Consider the following 19,551-nt stretch of genomic DNA (forward strand, 5'->3'; position numbering starts at 1 on the left):
TGCTATCATATTCCCAGGTGTGTCCCTATGCTTTGCCCACAAATGTAGAAAGAGTGATCTCATGCTCCGTGAAAGGTTTTAAACTAAACAGATGTAAAGCTACTGTTTAGGACCACAAAAGTCTAGGTTAACTGTAATATTTAGTATAGGATAATACAGAAAATAATGTATGGTTACAAAGAAAGAGAACATAATATAGCCAGTAGCTGATTGTGTGTGTTTACAGGCAGTTTTGGTTAACCTATCAATAGTTACTTACATAAGCAAACATTGCAGAATCAAAAAACACTGAAGATATGTGTCTGGTCCAGAACATGGGGAGGCATTTAGAGGAAACAGCTTAAGTGCCAAGTAGCCAATAACTTTATACTGAGAAAACAGTATGAGTGTTTCTGATTACTTGCATAGATTGACATCTAAATCAATTACAAAAATAACAGGGGAAAGGAAGGAGAGTATGACACCTAATTGTTTCCTTCTTTATTACCCAAGCCTTCCTTATTAATGGTTTTCAAAATATTATTTACTCTTGAACAGGTTTTGGGGATTTGTTTTGATGAGCACATGCCTAAAGAGGGTAAGCTGTAAAGCCCTGAACTTCCCCCAAACAAGAATTCTGAGAAATTTAAACTTTCAAGATAATTTAGAAGTTATCACTGATCCTTAGAACATGCTGAAGAACACAGTATGTGAGGAGAAAATGAGATCCAGTGGCGAACTATCAATCAAATTCAGATATGGGGCTCCTGCCTGTTTACATACATTTGAATATTTTTCACTGTAACACTAATGAATGCACCTAGTTTGCACAGCTGAAGTACTACATCCATATGATCTCTTCAGCAGATAGTATTATTATATTGTACTATTTATTATTCAGTAAGAAGAAATCAGAAGCTGCAGAAACCTTTTTCTCTCTTGGGCTAAACTGAATTAGCAGTAGCCTGGGAATCTTTGCAACAAATTTCCCCATTGTAATTCTTCTGCAAAAGTAGTCCTTTAATGATACTAAAGTTAGTTTTATGTTTATAAACATAAACATACCACATTAGTGGTCAATACCAACTCTACTCCTAGAGTTGGTACTGACCACTCTAGTAAATTGGTATTTGTGTTACTCTATTTCTCTGTGGTTGTGTTGGCAGAATAATGTTGCATTGGTATAAAAGGCAGAGAAAAAGATTAAACTAACATTTATTAAAACATGAGAATTTCTGAAACTGTAAAAATCTTAACAATGATCACTAGCAAGACAATAATTTTGGATAAATGATCTTTAGGTCCTTCCCTGTCAATACTCATTTTGAACCTCTGCCACAGTGTGTACAACAGTTTGTCCACCACAGCCTGAACCATCTCAGGGCAGTTTAGTAGTTTAGTTACTTAAGAATTTATTTTTTTTTTTCACTGTTCTATTTGCATTAATGCCAGCCAAGCTGAAGGAAAAACACATTGGGAGGTGAGAAGAGCAGTGGAGGCACAGACACTGCTGTGAACTGGTATAGCCTCTGGAGGCTTTGAGGAAGTCCTGGCCTCCAGCAGCTGTTTGACTCAAAGAATTGCTTAGGTTGGAAGGGACCCCTGGGGGTTGCAAGTTCTGTGCAAAGCAGGTCAAGTTAGAGCAGGTTACTCATGGCTTTGTCCTGTTGCCTTTTTGGTATTTTCAAGGTTGGAGGTTCCACAGCCCCTCTGGGAAATCTGTTCCAGAGTTTGAAATGAAATAACTTCCTTGCATCTCATTGGAATGTCTTGTGCCCTGCGTTGTGTCCATTGCCTCTTGTTCACCCACGACATGCAGCCAAGAAGAGTCTGGCTCTCTCTTCCCCTCCACCTCAGTTATGTAGCTGCAGAAAAGAGTAAGATTTCCTCTCATCATTCTTTTCTCCAGGATGAGCAAGTCCAGATATATGAGTGTCTCCCCAGTATCATGTGTTCCAGCTCCTTCAGGAATCTGCTGCTCATTTTTCTCATGTTGGGGAGCCCCAAAATGGACACGGTGCTTTGGATGCAGTGTCAGCATAACAGTGTTCTTCACTGCAGTCTGAACCAGGCATCTGGTGCATGATTTTTTGTACACTGCTGAGCTGTTGAAGCAGCTTTGATCTGAATCACAAGATTAGAACTTTACTCCAAGGATCTGAGAACTCCTGACTCACCTCTCTGTTAGAGAAGGTAACTGAGCAATTGACTGAGCAGAAATGGAAAAATACAAATGGCAAGTATTGCATAAAAAATTAGAGGTTCTCTTTTTTCATTTTCTTTTTAAACTAGCTTTTATCTTCAGCACAATTAGAAGTGCCTGTAACTACTGAAAACTGCATCACAGACTATGGTACTGGTTATTGTCATAACCACAGATAGATAGATCTGGAAGTGTTTGGAAATCTTAGAACTAAGCTTCAAAGGTGTAATTTATATCTACTGAATCCCAGCTCAGACAAGTAAATTCTGGTATAGGGGGTAGGATATTTCTCATAGCAGGAGGACTTTCAAAGGTGTACTTGCTTGAGCTGTGAGGTTCTGGGGTTATTTTTAAGTCCATGTTTAAACAAAGTATTTTTCTTAAGCCTATAATCAGTTTGAGTGTTCATTCTGTAGCATCACTTGTTCATCCTTTTATTTAATTAGCTTGCAGCCTTTCTTCTAAGGAGGTGCTTTCTGAGGAAATAAGTGCAACCGCTGGAATAATTTAATTGTTGTTATTCTGAGACTCTCTCCCAGCCCCGTTTTGAACTCCCTTCTGTGTCTATCTGGATTTGAAGGGAGGGCTGTTTGGTGGATGAGAAATGGGTTGGGTGGTCACATCTACAGGGCAGTGTTCAGTGGCTCAGTGCCCAGATGGAGAACCATGTCAAGGGCTGTCCCTTGGGGTCTGGACTGGGACCAGTGCTCTTTAATGTCTGCATCAATGACATGGTGGGGTCAATGCACCTTCAGCAGGTTTGCAGGTGACACCAAGCTCAGTGGTGTGTCACACCTGAAGGATGGGATGCCATCCAGAGGGACCTGGACAAGGTTCCTCATGTGGGAATCTCATGAGTTTTAACAAGATCAAATGCAAAGGGCTTCACTGGGCTGAAGCAACCCCTGGTATCAGCAGAGGCTGGGGGATGAACAGATTGAGAGTAGTCCTGTTGAGAAGGACCTGAGGATACTTGTGGATGGAAAGCTGGATGCAAATGGGCAATGTGCAACTTGCAGCTCAGAAAAACAACCATGTCCTGGGCCAAATCCAAAAGCAGCATGGGCAGAATGGTGAAGAAAAGAATTTTGCCCTCTACTCTGCTTTTGTGAGACCCCACCTGGCATGCTGCATCCAGCTCTGGGGTCCTCAGCACAGGAAAAAACATGGACCTGTTAGTCCATGGGAGGGCCACAACCACAATCCCAGGAGTGGCCTGTGGGAATCTCATGAGGTTTAACAAGATCAAATGCAAAGGGCTGCACCTGGGCTGAAGCAACCCCTGGTATCAGCAGAGGCTGGGGGATGAACAGATTGAGAGTAGTCCTGTTGAGAAGGACCTGAGGATACTTGTGGATGGAAAGCTGGATGCAAATGGGCAATGTGCAACTTGCAGCTCAGAAAAACAACCATGTCCTGGGCCAAATCCAAAAGCAGCATGGGCAGAATGGTGAAGAAAAGAATTTTGCCCTCTACTCTGCTTTTGTGAGACCCCACCTGGCATGCTGCATCCAGCTCTGGGGTCCTCAGCACAGGAAAAAACATGGACCTGTTAGTCCATGGGAGGGCCACAACTACAATCCCAGGGCTGAAGTACCACTCCTTATGAATAAAGGTTGAGAGAGTTGGGGCTGATCAGTGTGGAGAAAAGAATGCTCTGGGGACGCTTTCTGGCAGCCTTCTAGTAGTAGAAGGGCTTTAAAAGGAAGATAGGGATGAACTTTTTAGCAGGGCCTGTTGCAGTAGGACACGGCATAACAGTTCTAAACTGAAAGATTTTTGTTTTAAACTCATTATAAAGCAGAAGTTTTTTGTGTTGGCAGTGGGTGGTGAATCACTGGCACAGGTTGCCTAGGGAGGTGTTGGATTCTTTATCCCTAGAAACATTCCAGTTCAAGTTGGACAGGGCTCTGAGCAACCTGGTCTAGCTGAGGAGGTCTCTGCTTATTGTAGGGGGACAGCAGGGTGGGGGTGTTGAAATGATTATCTTGAAGTTCCCTTCTAATTCAAACTACTCTATTATCTAATCCAAAGCCCTATTTATTTGGCACTGCCTTAGTGACAACAACCCCTAAAGTCATAGTTCTCTATCTGCAATGTTTAAGACAAAAGAGTCTTCAGCTCAGTCTTCTAAGTGTCAGAAGTTGAAGAGCCCTTCCATGGCTAAGTACCCACTGTCACAAGGGAATGGGAACAACAGTCAGCAGTGGTTCAGACAGCACCAGCTTTTATTGAAATACTGGATCGGGTACTGCGTGAGACAAGGGCAGGTAAAAGGAGATTTCTACTGCTCTGACTTCAAAAAAGAAAAAAGGAGATCAGACATAGTGTTTCAGTCCATCCTCAGGTACTTCACTTATTGTCCCCAGGTGCAGGACTTGGCATTTCCCTTTCTTGAACTTTACAAGGACTCTGTTGACTCAGTTCTCCAGTCAGAGTCCCTGAGTCCCTTTGAATGGGAGCACACTCATCAGATGTATCACCTACTCCTCCCAGTTTTGTGTCATCTGCAAAGGGTGCAGTCTGTCTCATCATCCAGGCCACTAATGAAGATGTTATGCAGTATTAACTCCAGGGTTACACCACAAGTGACTGACCTCGATCCTGAGCTCATGCCACTGATCACAACCCTTTGAGTCCAGCAGTTCAGTCAGTTTCCAGTCCACCCCACTGTCCATTGATCTTCTGCATATTGTATTGGTTTCTCTACAAGGATGTTATGAGGGACAGCTTTGAAAGTCAGCATAGATAACACCCACTGCTCTCCCTTCCTCCACCAGGTCACTTATATGATCTCATCATAGGGAGGCATAATCTCCACTTTAGAAATCAATCCTCACTACTCCCCAACACCTTGTTCTCCTTCATCTGTTTGGAAATCCTTCACAGCATCACTTTCCCAGGGTCTGAGGTGACACTGGCTGCCCTGCAGGTTCTTGGATCCTCCTTTTTGCCCTTCTTGAAGAAAGAAGTGACATTTGCTTTTTTTTCCCCAGTCCCTAGGAACTTCTTATGATCACTGGCACCTTTCAGAGATTAGTGAGGGTGACCTCACAGTGACATCAGCCAGCTCTGTGCTGTTATAACTTACATAATCAAATCTAGAAGACTCAACACATTCCATGGATTGCAGGATTTGCAGGAAGGAAAAAAACCTCATCCTTAGTTGTATGTGACAGTAAACTTTAACGTCTGCAATTAAGGTAAGTTAATGTTTGATTAATATCATATGTTTACTCAAGTTTTTACATGTATGACAAATATCTAAATGCAGCTCTGTGAAACTTCTGTAAAGTTACATTATTTTATCTTCCATGTGAGTTAGGTGTATTCCATCAGATACATTCCACTTTTAATTTTTCCAAGTATGGCTCCTCCCATTTAGATACATGATGTCCTACCATTTTTCCACTGAAACTTTGAATTGTGGACCCAAATCAAATCCACAATACAAGAAAGGATTCATGTATGGCATATATGGATCTATACTACCCTCTGAGCAGGGGGTAAAAGATTCAGTTCTAAACAGAAAACAAGCAGGTTACTGTTCCCCAAGAACCAAGTAAAAGCAAGTTCTCTTGGTGGTGTGATCAGTCTGGGCTGAGTATTATGGAATCAATATAGTTCACTACAGAATGTGCCTATTTATATCAAATCATTTTCTACAGAACAAAGAAGTTGAATACTGATTTGATAACAGAAGGCCAGACAGAGGCTAATTACTATTGTTTCAGACACATTGGAAGGAGCAGCTGAGTTTATATTCATATTTTAATGTGGTAGAGGTCTAAGTCAACTAAGTTGAAAAGGCAAATGGGTGTTAGGGATGTGGAGCAGAAGGGGGTGTGGAGCAGAAGTGTGACTTGAAAAGCTTTCCTTAGCGGAAGTCTCTTGCTACATTTCCAACTCCACAAAGTAGGTTGGTGAGAGGTGTTGTCCCAGTTAGGCAACTCACCAAGGTGTTTCCAATATATTGAGTCTTCTCTCTCCAAACAGGCTAGGTGACAATCTTTTACTACCACTCCTGAAACCAAACAAGTTAATAAATACACTATTTTAATAATAGGTTTTATTAATAAGATGTGAAGACCTGAGACCTGCTGTAAGATCATTGAAATGTTGAAAGGTACCTCTGAAGGCTGTTTTTCAGTTGGACCAGGTCAGCACTAGACTATGTCAATCTTGCCTTTGCCTGGCCTTGAAAAGCCTCAGTGACAGAGATTCCTCCACTCCTTTGGACAAGCTGTTCTACTGCCGAGATACTTGTTAATTTTATTTTCTGATGCTCGGTCTGAACTTCCCAAGTTTTAAACTGTGGCAATTACTCTATTAGACCTGCTGGCAGTGATAAGAAGAATTCAGCTCTGGCACTTTTCTAATGATCTTTCAGACATTTATAGGCTGATGTTATGTTACTTCATGTCTTCCTTTCTGCCAGCTAAGTGCAGTGCCTTCAGCCTCTCCTCAATAACTTTCTTATCAGCCCTCCACTGAACACTCTCTAATTTTGCCCTGTCTGTCCTGATCAGAGGTATCCAAAACTATTTCAGGCATGGCTTCACCAGTACCCAGCAGAGATTATCAGCAGATTCCCTGTGATGTGCTGGCCATGCCTCTAATGCACCCCAGTGAGAGCCTCCTTCCAGAAGAGCCATCCATGGGTTCCTGTGCTGTAACCCACAGGACTGTGCCCTTGCCAGCCACTTCCCACTCTGTACCCATACATGGGGCAATTCCATTCCAGGGGCAGAACTTCATACTTCTTATTAAAATCCTGACATCCCTGTCTAATCCTTGATCATTTCAGGGTCCTTCTGGGTTGAACCAGCAGCTGCTCCCCAACGTCAGTGTTACCTGCTTAGAAGCTGTTAATGAAGGCACTGAATATGGGTGCCAGTATTGTTCCCAGGCTGTTTTGCTGATTACCAACCAAATATTGAGTTAGTGATTGCTATCCTTGCAGCTTCCAATCCATCCAAACAGGTGGTTTGACCAGTCCACACTTCTGCTGTTTCCAGAGGGGAAGGGTGGGGAAGGTGTTGGCAAAAGCCATATTCAAACCAAGGTATGTTGTAGCCACCACCACAGGGCCAGACATTTCATCACTGCAGGCACGCAGCAGGTCAAACATGGTTTGCCTTCCTGGGCTGACTCTGCTGATTATGTGCTCCCTGATCTTTCCATTGACTGAGGTGTGGCTGACTGGCCCATCCAGAGGGCAACCCCTTCCAACCCAAGCCATCCTGTGATTCTGTGACTCCCGTCTTCCTTCTTGTCTTTTTGTAAGAATGAGGACTGATAGTGGCTTCACAGTCAGGCCCACCAGGTCTCCCTGTAAGTTTGGGGTGATTCCCATGCAGCCCAGGGGACCTGAATACACAGAGCTTCTCTAACCTCTTGCTCCTCCTTTGCTGGCTGCCCAATTCACTCCCAGTTATGTCTGTACAGGCAAAAGTTGAGGAGCTGGCTTGGGCTCTGAAGACAGAGGCAGAAAAAAGGCAGCGAGTTAATCAGCTTTTTTGTTAATGCCTGTTGTCACAAGGGGCCTCTGTCAGTAGAAGTCCACTTTCCCTGAACTTGCTTTTCCAATTAGGAATCTCCATAATCTGCTTTGTTCCAACCAGTGCCCCTTGGCAGTCTCAGCTCCAGCTGGGCATTCCTGGTTTCCTGGATTTGACACTAAGTGCCTCACACTGTGGGTGTTTTTGTGTCTGTCAAGTGGCAGTGATTTACTTAGAACATTAAAACACTTTTTTTTTTAGTGTGGCTAATCTAAATCCATATATAAGAGATGGTCGTTCTGACTCTTGCACACTTTAGTTCCAGTAGGTCAAGACTTATGAATGAACATAGAAAAATTGCTCCAACTGTAGAAGCAATTGGCAGCTAGCAGGAAGACATGGGAAAATGTCTGAAATTACAACCCAGTTAAATGTGATTAATACAATGTCAATAAAAAATAAATTGAATTCTTTTATTTTTTAAAGATTTAGAAGGAAGGTGCAACTGGATAGTGAAAACCAACAGATGTTGGTGTGCCATTGGGAAACACTCTTGGAAGAGGGTCATACATGCATGGACACACAGAGTAGCTTGAGGTCTGGACTGGGATCAAGACTAATTTGATTGATAAAAGCTTAAATTTTAAAGTAGGGAACAAAGCTGGGAAAGGTCCATGTAATCTGCATGATGATAATATAGTGAGAAAGGAATATCAAAAGGTCAGAGGAATAAAAGTGCCAATACTGATGTATGGAGTGGGAAACTGCTGGCTGAAATTTAGCCTCTTGTGGTGGCCAGCATGAAGATATTGGATTGGCAAAACAAGACAGAGGATCCAAAACTACTGTGTCAGAATTAAAACTGGCTAACACAGATACCTGTGGAGGATTAGCAATTGTGGCTGGAATAATAGGATGATGGAATTACATGCATAATTTAGGAAAGATGGAGGAAGAAAAAAAAAGGTGGTGAAATGGCTATTATACATTAATGACTTCAGAGAAAAGAAAGGGATGGTGTGAATAGCAGGAGTCACATTTAAGTAAAGATTGTTTAGAAAAAGTTAGAAAAAATACTATGCTTTACTGGAGTATCAGAGAGCCTGCAGTATCCAAGAGAGCCTGGGAGCCGGATTTAGAGAGAGATGTAGATGTCTGTCATGTCAATTGGAAAAGAGAATAAGTACCTTTAGTTTCTCTATAAATATGGAGATATAACATTGTCAGACCTATTCCTAAATGTGCTAACAGACCTCTACACTGCAGTGAGAAGTTATGCAAGAGTGCTATGAAAACTTCACCATAGTTTTCATATTTGTAGAAGAACTTTGTAGAATTATTAAATATTTTTAACTACATGAAAGTATTTCCATTACTTTGATTTGAAATAAAAATAAATTCTGAAATGTCAGAATTCTCGTTGAGTAGAAACACTGGTTTTAGCCATACAATTTTCCCCAGTTAATTGTAATAGTTACATCAGGTTGTATCTTCAAACTAAGCTTGAAGACAGAGTAAATTACTTCTCCCATAAATAATCACAAATTAATTAAAAAACAAGAACATTCTAATATACAGTAAATATATATAAAAGAGAAAATTTAGAAAATACATGCTAGATGTAATTCTGATTTTCAGTGGGAGGAGAGGGAAAGCTAAAAAGCTAGAATTCAGAAAACACACAAAATGGCTACAAAACCAGCAGTAGGCATTTAGAACCATCCTCAACACTATTTCCACAGAATCTCCCTTGCCTGTTTTTATTCAATAACTAGCAATTTATTTTTTTTTAGTTTTGGTCTCTCTTATGTTGGCTACAGAAGTTTACAGACATGTACCAAAAGCATACACTGTATTTTCTGAGTTGTAATTCCTATGAAATTCAAATCTAGAGGAAGCAGCATGTTCCATGATTGGATTGACAGGCAGGCAGAAAATGGATGCTTAATTGTTCATGAGAGTGACCTTTAACCTGTGAAATTAAGGTAAACTAATGTTTGATTTATATCTGATGTTTAGTCTAGTCAAGTTTGAAACACATGACAACTATCTAAATGCATCTGCATGAGATTCCTTGAAGTTGTCATTTTATCTTTTTAGCATATCTAGTTAGGATTTTTTTATCGAATGTTTATGCATTATAAAATGCAGTAACTGATTTTTCTCTTCAGAGACAGACTGAGTAATTTGTTGTAGCTGTGTTGAAGGCAGTGGATCTCAGCCTGAAAATCCATTTCATTCTTGATGAACAAGTTTTATCAATAGACCCTCCCCTTTTGTGTTAAGATGCCTGGTATAATATTTTATCCTAATTGATTTCAGATTCTGCTCAACCATTTTTCAAACATTGCTTGCTTAAAAATTATTGATCTCATTTTAATAACCAAGAGGCCTTCATACTGTAACTATCTCCAGGCATGGCCTGATTTACCACGCTTTGAAGCAGACACAGAATCACTGGGACCAGCATTGCTTCCTCTGCCAAGTCACATGGCACAACCCTTGTCTGCTGAATTGTCATTTTTTCTTTTTAGCATATCTAGTTAGGATTTTTTTATCGAATGTTTATGCATTATAAAATGCAGTAACTGATTTTTCTCTTCAGAGACAGACTGAGTAATTTGTTGTAGCTGTGTTGAAGGCAGTGGATCTCAGCCTGAAAATCCATTTCATTCTTGATGAACAAGTTTTATCAATAGACCCTCCCCTTTTGTGTTAAGATGCCTGGTATAATATTTTATCCTAATTGATTTCAGATTCTGCTCAACCATTTTTCAAACATTGCTTGCTTAAAAATTATTGATCTCATTTTAATAACCAAGAGGCCTTCATACTGTAACTATCTCCAGGCATGGCCTGATTTACCACGCTTTGAAGCAGACACAGAATCACTGGGACCAGCATTGCTTCCTCTGCCAAGTCACATGGCACAACCCTTGTCTGTGGAATTTAAGGAAGAATGAAAAATGGGTTATAAGAGTAAAATCCTCATTTTTTCACAATGTCCTTTCTCTCTTTCAATAAAAGCAAACAGAATTTGACTTCTACTTCCCTATGCTGGGCAGGTATTAAGTATTTTCTTAAATTACATCTGCATCTGTCACAGATTCCTAAGAGGTAAAAATTCATGAATGTTTATGATTTAAAAAATCATTGAAAGTTAGTTATGAAAGCAGGCCTAAAGCACACAGACTTCTCTCCTAGAATTATCATATCTCTCCCAGAGCTGTCTTGTGGATGGTGCCCAGAGAGGCTGAGGCAGGCACTGGCCTTAGCAGGCATTTAGGAAGTGGTGAGCACAGAGCATGCAAATGGTCTCACTGTGGCTGTGCAGCTGCAGTGCTGCTCATAAAGTTATGTACTCTCAAGACTGCTTGGACTACCTGGTCTATATGTTGCAGAGATTTTGCATCCCCAGGGTAGTCATGATTTCCCTTCTCTTCAAAGTGACTGAATTTATCATACTTGGGATGTTAGTTTAACCAAAAAAGTAAAAAATTAATTCTCTGCTGACTGACCGACATCTGATGCAGTATAATTATTATTCAATTATGACTAAACATAATTAGTTTAATGATATTTTAGGCATTCAATCAGGGTAGAAGCATCTTAGGATTTGATATTCCATAAACTTGAGAGCAGTTCATGATCAGTCTGAGGTAGGAACATTCCTGTCCATGCTTCTCTCCTATATAACATAATCTTCTCCTGCATGTTCAGGTGAGGTACTGCTGGGGGAATAATATTCCACTTCCTGGCAAAGTATCCTGGTGCAGTTAAATGAAAGTACTACAAATAACTGCAAATCCTTCAGGCAAATATCAGTCATTTCAGCAGGTGGTGAAGAGAAACAGAAAAATATTTCTATGGCTGCAGGGCAGACATTCTTCCTTTCCAAAGCAAGACCTGTCTTCTCCTGCTTCCCCCAGCAAAGGTAAGACTGTCACATCCTCTTAAGGCATGAAAAGCTGACAGAGCTTTTGCCTTTTCTTTGCCTAATACTGCAGTAAATAACCTTTAGTTGCATCCCAGAATCAAAAGCAATCCAAAACTCATTAAAATCTAACTTGTATCATATTGCCCAATGATACCTGCCCACAAATCTGCAAAGCAATTAACACAGCTCTTAAGATTCATGGCTCACAAGGTTTTGAATCTGGAGGAGAATAGCAGGTATTTGGTGGCAAATATTTAAGGACTTATTTACAGGAGAACTGGAGAATTTATATATATCACTCTTTCAATGAAATATTGATGACAAACTATTCAGTTTAAATCAATGTGAAATAGGTTTGTACTGCATTCCACTACTGTTTATCCCATAACCACGCTCAGCAAAGCAGGGTGTGTATACAGGGCTATGTTTGTACATGACTTAAAATGCCTCTGCTGTCAGTAAATAACAAAAGACAAGGTGATGAGAGAGTTCCTCTCCTGCTCTATTTTCACTTATTTTTGTGAAGATCAACCCTGTTAGTGCCAACCTTTTCCAAATCAAATGGCTATGACTGAACTTCAAAGGATAAAAGTGACAAATGTGAGGCAAGTGAAAATATGCCCCTAGTTCAAGGCATTTGTGGAATACAAAAAAAAGCACATATGGCATAGGATATTGGGGTGTGGGATTTCTCAATTTAACATTTAACAATGTTAAAAAAATTACTTTCACATGAAGGAGAAAGAATACACTTTTCACATGTCAAATAACAAATACAAAAGCAGTCTATTATGATTCATCCTAAAAATTATTTTAACACTAGGCTGATATTACTCACTGAATGACAGTTCTTAGATATATGTATACACAAAAATACAGCAGACAGATGTAGTTCAAATTTTTCCAGACTGCACATTGTTCTTGCTCTTCAATTAGGGGAATCTAAAGAGGAAAGTTTAATGCCTGTATCTGTGGCTTCTTGAACAGTGAGAGACAAATAAAAGTTGAAGGCATTTCACCTGGGCAAATGCAACTATTTTTTATAAAAATATTTTTGACTAAAAGGTAGAAGTCCTTCAGAAATACAACCATGAGTTCTGATTTCAAAACTGGTTTTGAAACAGAGCACTATTTTGCTGTTGGTGTCTACCTTCAAGACTGCTACCACCAACACATTCTTATTATAGAGTGATTTCAAACTACTGGAAAAAAAGATTTTCTCTGTTATCACAATGTGCTTCAGTTTATTGACTCAGTGCCCATGACTTTTTTATGTAAGATTGATCTCTTGTGAGGAAGATTTCTTATCAGTCCATTACTCCATGAATGTTTCTGTCATTTCATAGAACCATAGAATAATCTGAGTTGGAAGAGACCTTCTAGAGCTCATCTAGTCCAACCCTCCTGTGGTGAGCAGGGGCACCTTCCACTAGACTGGGTTGCTCAAAGCTCCATCCAACTTGGTCTTGAGCATTTTCAGGGATAAGACATCCACAGCTTCTCTGGGCAATGTGTCCATGTACCTCACCACCCTCACAATAAAGAATTTCTTCCTAATTATCTGATCTAAACTTGCCCTCTTTCAGTTTAAAGCCATTCTCCCTTGTCTTACCCCCTACTTGACCTTGTAATCTATTTTAAGGGAATGCTTAAGATGCTGAGTTAATATTTCAACAACCAGGAACAACTATATTTAGTTATACCCACCACCTTTCTTCAGTTTCTGATGTATGTGCTAAAAAACTTTTTAATTTCTGAGTCACGTTCTGTTTATCTCAGAGAACACAAACTTACCTGATGAAGAGGAGCACTTCTCTTCAGATGACTTTGCCTGCTTGTAAAAATACTTTGGTCTGAGCACTGAATTTCATCCAGAGGTTGTGAGGCACTGGACTTCCAAGAGTTTCAGAAAAGGAAGCAGACAAATACTGCCTGGGAGAAATGGATTTACCATGTCTGACATGCAGTGTTTGTGTGGCACTGGGCCAGTTTCTCCAACTGAAATACCCCAGGCAGCCATTCTACTTGCCTTACTTTTTTTGGATACTCAAATTCTTGGCTATTGATTCAAAATTACAAAATACAGCAAAAACTGTGGACCAACATAGATTTGTAACACTGTCAATTTGGCTAGTTTGCTCAGGACTGACTGTTCTGTTTTCCCTGAGAAGCATTCCTAGGGTGGGATGGCTTTGGTTGCATGGATACCACCATCTCAAAAACACAGAAAAGAAGCCAAGATTTTCAAATTTAGTTTACACTTTTGACAGTTTTTATTTGAATGTCTGTTAAGGTGGCAAAATTATCAGTCTCTCCAGCTTTTTTCTGTCTGCATACTGAGCTGACTGTAACAATTTACTTCTCTGCAGATTTACGTCTGAGATTTTCACAGGCTTAGGCTTAGGCTGACCACCACCTACAGTAGCTCATTAACACAGACCTTTTTTAAATAAAACATCTCCTGAAAATATGTGGGAAGAGAGGAAAAAGGTTTTCCACAAAATAAATTCAAAGTGGTGTTGATTTTAACAGTGCACAGCACACCTTAAAAGAAAGAACAATGCTTCAAAATACAACAATCTAGAACAAGTGTTACCAGGGCTTCATTTATAGCAGGACAAACTTTGCTTCAGATGAAGAAAGCAGAATAACCAAAATATCTGCAATAAACACTTTCCCAAATGGAGTGCTCAATGTGATGTGCCTTACAGAGATTAAGTTCTGTGTTGGTAAAATTCCTGCACTGCTTTATAATTTATGCCAGAGAGCTGCTGATCAGAGACTGGTAATGCCCAGAAAACACACAGCTTCTCCCTGCTGTCTCATTGCCCTTGCAGGCACTGCTGTGATAACAAACACTCCTGGCCCAGGAGATGAGGAGAAATTTTCCAATCCCATTCCTCAGCAATCAAAGACTATAGGACTGTGTAAAAGCTGTGGAATCCTTCTCCTGTCACTCAAAAGTGGACCCTCTCATTGCTCCTGGTGATGTGCAACCTCTAGGATGCATTCCTGCTGCTGATAGGAAGGGGCATTTAAGAAAGGTGGGCTGTGGAGAGTTAGGGAGGAACATGGTAACATCCCCAATTCTAAGCATGCAAATGCTGACTGTAGTCCCACCAGAGATGGGAAGGCCCCTTTTGCTGCTATGGTCAAAAAATAATCTTGTTCTGTGAACTATGGGTAAAATTAAACTGATCATAACTTCCTTTTTGAAGGTTGAATATTAAAATATTTCCCAGAGTTCTGCTATTTGTCATAAAGAAGGATACACAGACATGCCTGAAATTAGCTCCTGATTCCTGGGTGTAAGTGCATACCAAAGCTTCATAGATTACCCTAAGTAACCCACTACATCTAGTGCTTAAAGATCTATAAAGTATTTAAAGTCAAACCTGAGCAAGAACAGTTATGCTCTTGTTTCTGAGGTGCTGGTGGATGCACACTGTATTAAATCCACTATTCCCTGCTTTAAAACAACCTGCCAGCCTCCACAACATAAAAGAATTAACAAACCACTACAGACAACTCCAGACACATCACCTTCCGTTAGCTCTTCCCTGTGTGGAAAATATGATAATGGTGCTACTTCAACTTAGAAGGCTGTTACAAAGTTAAATTTATGAATGTTTTGAATGAGTTATAAGATTACCACAGGAAAGTCATCATGGAAATTAATTAACCTGCCTTCAAGGCAGGGTTTGAAGAATGTACAGAGAATATGACATGAAAGATTCCACTTTACTTGATGAAAATGAAGAGAAACATTGAAGAACTATACATTAATTAAAGACATCCTTGTATTGAATGAGGCATGAGTCTTGTGGAAAAAACCACTCTGCAAAGGTAATTTAAAAATGGATTCCTATCACAAACAACATACATTACTGTAGGGGAGGGATTTTTCTTTGGAGCTTTCGTGTTTTCTGTATAGTTCCTTAAGTTTTCTTTAAAATCTCCTGGGGTTTTTTTTGTTGGGTTTCTTTTTGTTGTTTTTTTGTTTTTTTGTTTTTTTGTTTTTTTTTTTCCCATGGCATGACTCTGGGTCATGTTTTCTGTATAGTTCCTTAGGTTTTCTTTAAAATCTCCTGGGTTTTTTGTTGGTTTTTTTTTTTTTTTTCCCATGGCATGACTCTGGGTCTGAATGCTGTGAACCAACTATCAGAGGAAATTACAGTTGTAGGAGAACAGTTCTTTCTCCATGTGAATGCTATGCTTATGAGCTTCATGATCCCTTGAGAGCCAGCACTGGTGGGCTCCTGTTCCTTGGGGCAGATTCTCCAGTGCCCCCATCCATCCCTCTCCTCTCAGCCACTGGCTACTGCCTGAATACCCTCACACCCCTTTCTCCAGTTTCTTCATCTTTTCATGCCCCACATCCATTCTCTGCTGCCCTCCTTTCCAGTACTGGAAATTCCTCCTCTCTGTTTCCTTTTCCTCATCACTAAGCCCATATATCTTGCTCTGAGACCAGCTGTTCCTTCCCATGTGTTCATCAGACATCAGCAGGCTAAAGATTAATTATTGTTATAGGAGATTCTTCCTTCTTTTGGTTTTGTTGCCAAAGGAGCCCCTGAGAAATTAGGAGGAACAGCTACAGTAAGAGAGGTGGGTTTTTTCTTCTGTAATGTGACCAAAACTGTACAATTTAATTTTTAGGCAGGTAGAATAACAAGTGGAGCTCCTTGATGTAGGGTTAGTGGGAGAAACAGCTGAAATGAAAACATCATTTGGCACTTTCAAAATTTGGCAGAGTTATAGGCAATGAAAATTACATATTTCATTGTTAAAGCAACATCAGAAATAATTATTACTATATGCACCAGAGACCCTAAATCTGTGTAGCTAAACTTTTACTGAGGTATGTGAACCCAAACATGAGAACACCACTTGAATGTCTAGAAGGAAGAATTGTTGCCCAGCACCCCAACAGAATAATTGCCTCTTAGGAAATAATGATTAGGAAATCTTAGGAAATAGGAGACACATCAGGAATACCAAAGTAAATGCTGTCCTCCTCCTCCTTCCTCTCATATTGACTATGGTCTGTACTTTCAGGTAAAGAATATAAAGGTAATATAATTGCTTGGCAAAAAGAAGAAAACAAATGAAAAGTGGAAGGATTAAATTTACCTTCCATTTAAATTTCGGTAAATTGGCACTGAAGATGGGTCAATAAGGCGTTTGGCATATAACACCAGTTCTGGCAATGTTTTGAGCAGGAGCTGCCCCAGCGCCACAAGCCCTGGGGCTGTGTGCTCTCCCCTAGCACTGCTGCGTCCCAACACGGTCCGGAAACAGCAAAACCAGCAAGGGGGAAGCAAAAGAAGTATAGAAAGTGTGTGTTAAAATTTTGGGGAGGGGAGTTCAACCACTAGTATGTGAACGATGAGGAGAAACAAAGATTATGTTAATTTCTCCCTTTGTAAAACCGAGTACAAGGCGGTCCTGCCGCTGCAGGGCCAGCCCGGCGCGAAGGGACCCCGTGAGGGAACCGCGGCCGCAGCCGGATGGGAAGGACACGGCTGTGCCTTTCCCCGGTGCCATCGATCCATCCGAGGCCGCACGAGGCTGCAAACACCTGCATGGAAAAATATGGGAAAACGACCGGACCGGCCCGGGAAGCCGCATAACGCGCGTTGTTTGGCTCTCGGGGATAAGCCGAGTGAAGGCGCCCAGGCAGCGCAGCGCCGCTCGGCCGCCCCTGCCGGGCGCGGAGCCACCCGCGGGCCACAGGTAAGGGATGGGGCCGCGGCCCCGCGACGTGCCGGGGGACGGCGGCTCCTCAGCCCGCATCCCGCGGCTTGCCCCGGCGCCGTCCCGTCCCGTCCGTCTCTCGCCGCCCGGAGCCGGCGCTGCCCGAGCCCCGGGGACGGGGCGGGCGGGGGTCGCTCCCTGGCAGGTGCCGCCGGGTCCGGCCGCCATCTCGGGGGATGGGGCGGCCGCAGTCGGCGGGAGCCGCGGCGGTGCCGGGCGGCTGTTCCCGAGGGGACGCGGAGCGGTGCCTCCCGCGGCTCCCGGCCATCCCGTCCTGCCCTTTGTGGTGCGGGAGGTGTTTGCCATGAGGTGGCTTTTGTGCCGCCGCGGTTTCCCCGGCCGCCGGCGGTGCTGCCGGGGCGGGCGGGCGGCAGCTCGGCTGTGCCCCGAAGTGCCGAGCGGGGAGGCAGCGATTTGTAAAGCTCGTTCTCGGCGGTGCCTGGGCCTGCCCGTGCCGCTGCTGCCCGGCCCGGGCAGCAAACTGGTTGAGCGGGTATCGGGCGTGAACAGCGCACACAGAGCCCTTATATAGACACGGCTTCTGGTTAAGGTTCCTCCTCGCTGCTCGGCGAACGTAACTTTTAATTTCCGAGGATGAAAAGGGTGTGTGAGATGTGGTGGAGGTTGCTGTGCTGTATGTGCGGAGCAGCACCTGGCGTGGGATCAATTCCTCCGGCACCAGGAGATGCTGGGGCCAAGGCTGGTGGTCGTGACCTTGGCTCTTGGCTTCACATGTCGGTGTTGGGCTGGGTCTGGCTGCTCCTTCTTCACATGACCTCCCCTGGGCTCTAGCATGAGATGGGTGGTGATTAACGTGTTATGCAGGTGCTCATGACACCTTTATCTTAATTATCTGGTATGGAGCCTCTCTTTTGTGGTTGGCAAACCATCTAAACCTGGTGCATAAGAGGGAATTAATTTCCCCGTTTGTTCTAAGCCACTGTAGTGACTAAAAGTAGCTTTGCAATTGCTTTGCGAGATAAAGAAGGATTCCTCTTCCAAATTTATGGAGTGGGAATCTGAGACTTTGACTTCTCTGAGGCAACACAGTGTGAGGAGCCGAGGAAGGAGCTGGGAACACCTGTGTTTGCTGCTGCTCACCCTTCTCCACATGCTCAGCAGTTGCAGTTTTTGCTGTAAGGCTGTTGCTGTTGAGCAGTCAGGCACTTTTAGGGCTTGGGTCTTCATTTCTTAGTATTTCACATGGAAGACAGGGAGAAATTAATCTTCAGAATTCATATTTGTGAGTATTTTTTAACCTCTTTTCTAAAACATGGGGAATTCTTCCCAATATTCACTTGCACTCTTCCCAGACATTTAAACCTTCACTCCTTATATTGACCAGTACATAATCTATTTTCCACCCTGTATGAGATTGGGAATCCATAGAAAAGGTAGCATGTACTCTAACAGAGATGGTATCAAATGGGTCATGTGTTGTAGGGCACGGACAGGCACAGACAGATGTAGTTACTTGTGGTCAAGCACTGGCATTTGAGCACTAATGCCCAAGGAAGGCAATATGTGTAAAATGGTCTTGGCCAAATTTGTTATTTGAGTTGTCTGCTAGAAGATAATACATGACAATAAAAGATTGTATATGTGTGGTGTGTGTTACAGACAGCAGTATGGATGGCATTTGGTCTCCTGCAGCAGAGAATGAGGCTCTTTTTTGTGGGACTTGCCAATTTTGTAACAAGCACAACAGCTATTAAAGTGAACTATTAATGTGGATGTGGAAATGATGCTCTCTTAATTAATGTTTGTGTGTCTGTCTTGATCCTGGAGTCCTTGTCTTGGTCATGGGGGTAGGAGGAAGAATCTTACCTCTCTGTTCCAGAGTAAAATGCTCCTTCCCACAGCGTTTTTCCCCAAAAGGGTGCTGCCCCAACAGCAGGCAGTGACTGCAGCCACCACTCCCCTTCCCAACCTGTAGTTCTCTGGCAGCCTCTGAGCTTTGATCTGTAGGATTCTCTAGTGCTGGGCAATTGCTGGGATGGCAGTGCAAGCAAGGCACTTCAGACTGTCTGCCAGACCAAGCTGTAACAAACAAGCCTGCAATAATGGGTTTTTTTTACATTTCTTTACTACTAGAGGAGAGAATATTGTAAAATTGTTTCCAATTCTGCAAACAAAGAACAAAATTCTGTGGTACAAGAAAATCATAATTGCAG

At 42.1% G+C, this 19,551-nt stretch overlaps 1 protein-coding gene across 5 annotated transcripts in view; it reads left to right on the top strand.

The window, feature by feature from the left end:
• The first annotated feature begins 18,565 nt into the window (after positions 1 to 18,565).
• Positions 18,566 to 19,551, top strand: part of MAP7D2 (MAP7 domain containing 2) — an 85,639-nt gene continuing 84,653 nt past the window's right edge. For all 5 annotated transcript variants that reach the window (XR_005628088.1, XR_005628090.1, XR_005628089.1 and 2 more), the window contains exon 1: positions 18,566 to 18,620. Coding sequence is in view for 1 of the 5 variants with exons in the window: in XM_039714410.1 (XP_039570344.1) it covers positions 18,581 to 18,620 (40 nt within the window). In the remaining 4 variants the exon portion in view is untranslated. The remainder of the gene's footprint in view (positions 18,621 to 19,551) is intronic.

This window comes from Passer montanus, unplaced genomic scaffold, assembly GCF_014805655.1.
Source record: "Passer montanus isolate IOZ18808 unplaced genomic scaffold, ASM1480565v1 scaffold3, whole genome shotgun sequence".
Taxonomy (NCBI): domain Eukaryota; kingdom Metazoa; phylum Chordata; class Aves; order Passeriformes; family Passeridae; genus Passer; species Passer montanus.